Source organism: Vavraia culicis (assembly GCF_000192795.1).
Source record: "Vavraia culicis subsp. floridensis unplaced genomic scaffold supercont1.142, whole genome shotgun sequence".
NCBI lineage: Eukaryota > Fungi > Microsporidia > Pleistophoridae > Vavraia > Vavraia culicis.
In genome coordinates, this window is record NW_007360745.1 from 1 (window position 1) to 1,292 (window position 1,292).

Sequence of the window (1,292 nt, forward strand, 5' to 3'; positions counted from 1 at the left end):
TCGATTCTATAAAAATGTGTTAAACTGGAAAAGTTTATGTATTATACCCAGAATGAATTATGTATGATTTACTGGCGCACTAGCATCTATTATGGACTGTTCAGCTTTTATTTCATAGAACGAGAAATTATGATTTTTGAAAGACATTTTTAGAATATATAGCTAATAAGTTTCCATATAATACTAATGAGTGAAGCATAAAAGAACGTGCCACAGCTAGTCGCATGTTCCATAACTTGTGCAGCTGTGTCAGTGCAACTATAACATACATATTGGTTTTTGATAGCATAGTGAATGAAGAATCTAAAGACTTTATGGTGCTCAGTGACTTGGAAAACAAGATATCAACGAGTTTTTTGGAGCAGCTAAAACCAAGAATGGTTATGCACTCACCAACACAATATGAAGCACCTGCTCAAATGGTTAATAATTGTGGACAAGAACAGAATGGCAGATTGTGTAATCATAGAAGCGGGGAATCATCAAATGCAAATAACGTAGGCTGTGCTTGTAAAACTGGGCGTAAATCAGTGAGCGACTATATTCAGACAACCTATGGTACAACATTCAATATTCTGAGAGCGCCATTTAAAAGAACATTTTTAGAGAAACTCTCCGGGCTAACACGGAACTATGTTCCCACATTCGATCACGATGAAATTATGGATATCATGATGATATTTGATTATTCAAAAGCAAGTGATCTGCTTGCATATGCTGTAGTCGTATATTTAATGAATAATCCTGAACTTGTCAATCAGATACAAAGGCATGACTCAGCTAAGTTCAACTCTCCTAAATTAAACAATTTTATGATTTCACTAGCTGCATCATTTTGTTTTTCTGAACGGGTGTATGAATGGATAGTATACCAAAATAGCGCTTTTGAGTATAACTGCCACATTAGGTCATTCCTTTCTACTAACTGTTGTATAGTTACAAATCAATAAATTTATTTTCATTCCAGTAGCTCATTGTATACAACATTTCTTGTGTATACTTTACCATTCTCACGCTTTCCTTGGTCTCCATTGTCAGCAACATACACCCTTAGACCGTTTGCATAGCGCACTCTCGACAGAACTACATACAACTGACCATGCACAAAGACAGGGCTGTGCAGATAAACACCTACCTTGTCAAATGACTGACCCTGTGACTTGTGGATTGTCATCGCAAACGAAAGAAGAACCGGAAACTGTCTTCTCTTGAGCATGAATGGCAGCTGTGTCTCGCTCGGTGCCATGTCGATCCTTGGTATGACTGCCCTGCTACCTCTCCTGGATCCGGTT

At 37.6% G+C, this 1,292-nt stretch overlaps 2 protein-coding genes across 2 annotated transcripts; one reads left to right on the forward strand and one right to left on the reverse strand.

The window, feature by feature from the left end:
* Positions 1-224: 224 nt before the first annotated feature.
* On the forward strand, positions 225-950 carry VCUG_02686 (uncharacterized protein; the record flags this gene model as incomplete). Its single annotated transcript, XM_008077504.1, has 1 exon — positions 225-950. The coding sequence occupies one exon, from the start codon at positions 225-227 to the stop codon at positions 948-950; it is 726 nt and encodes a 241-aa protein (XP_008075695.1).
* Positions 951-958: 8 nt separating this feature from the next.
* Positions 959-1,174, reverse strand: VCUG_02687 (uncharacterized protein; the record flags this gene model as incomplete). Its single annotated transcript, XM_008077505.1, has 1 exon — positions 959-1,174. One exon carries the CDS (start codon positions 1,172-1,174, stop codon positions 959-961), a length of 216 nt encoding a protein of 71 aa, XP_008075696.1.
* Between the last annotated feature and the right edge of the window lie 118 nt (positions 1,175-1,292).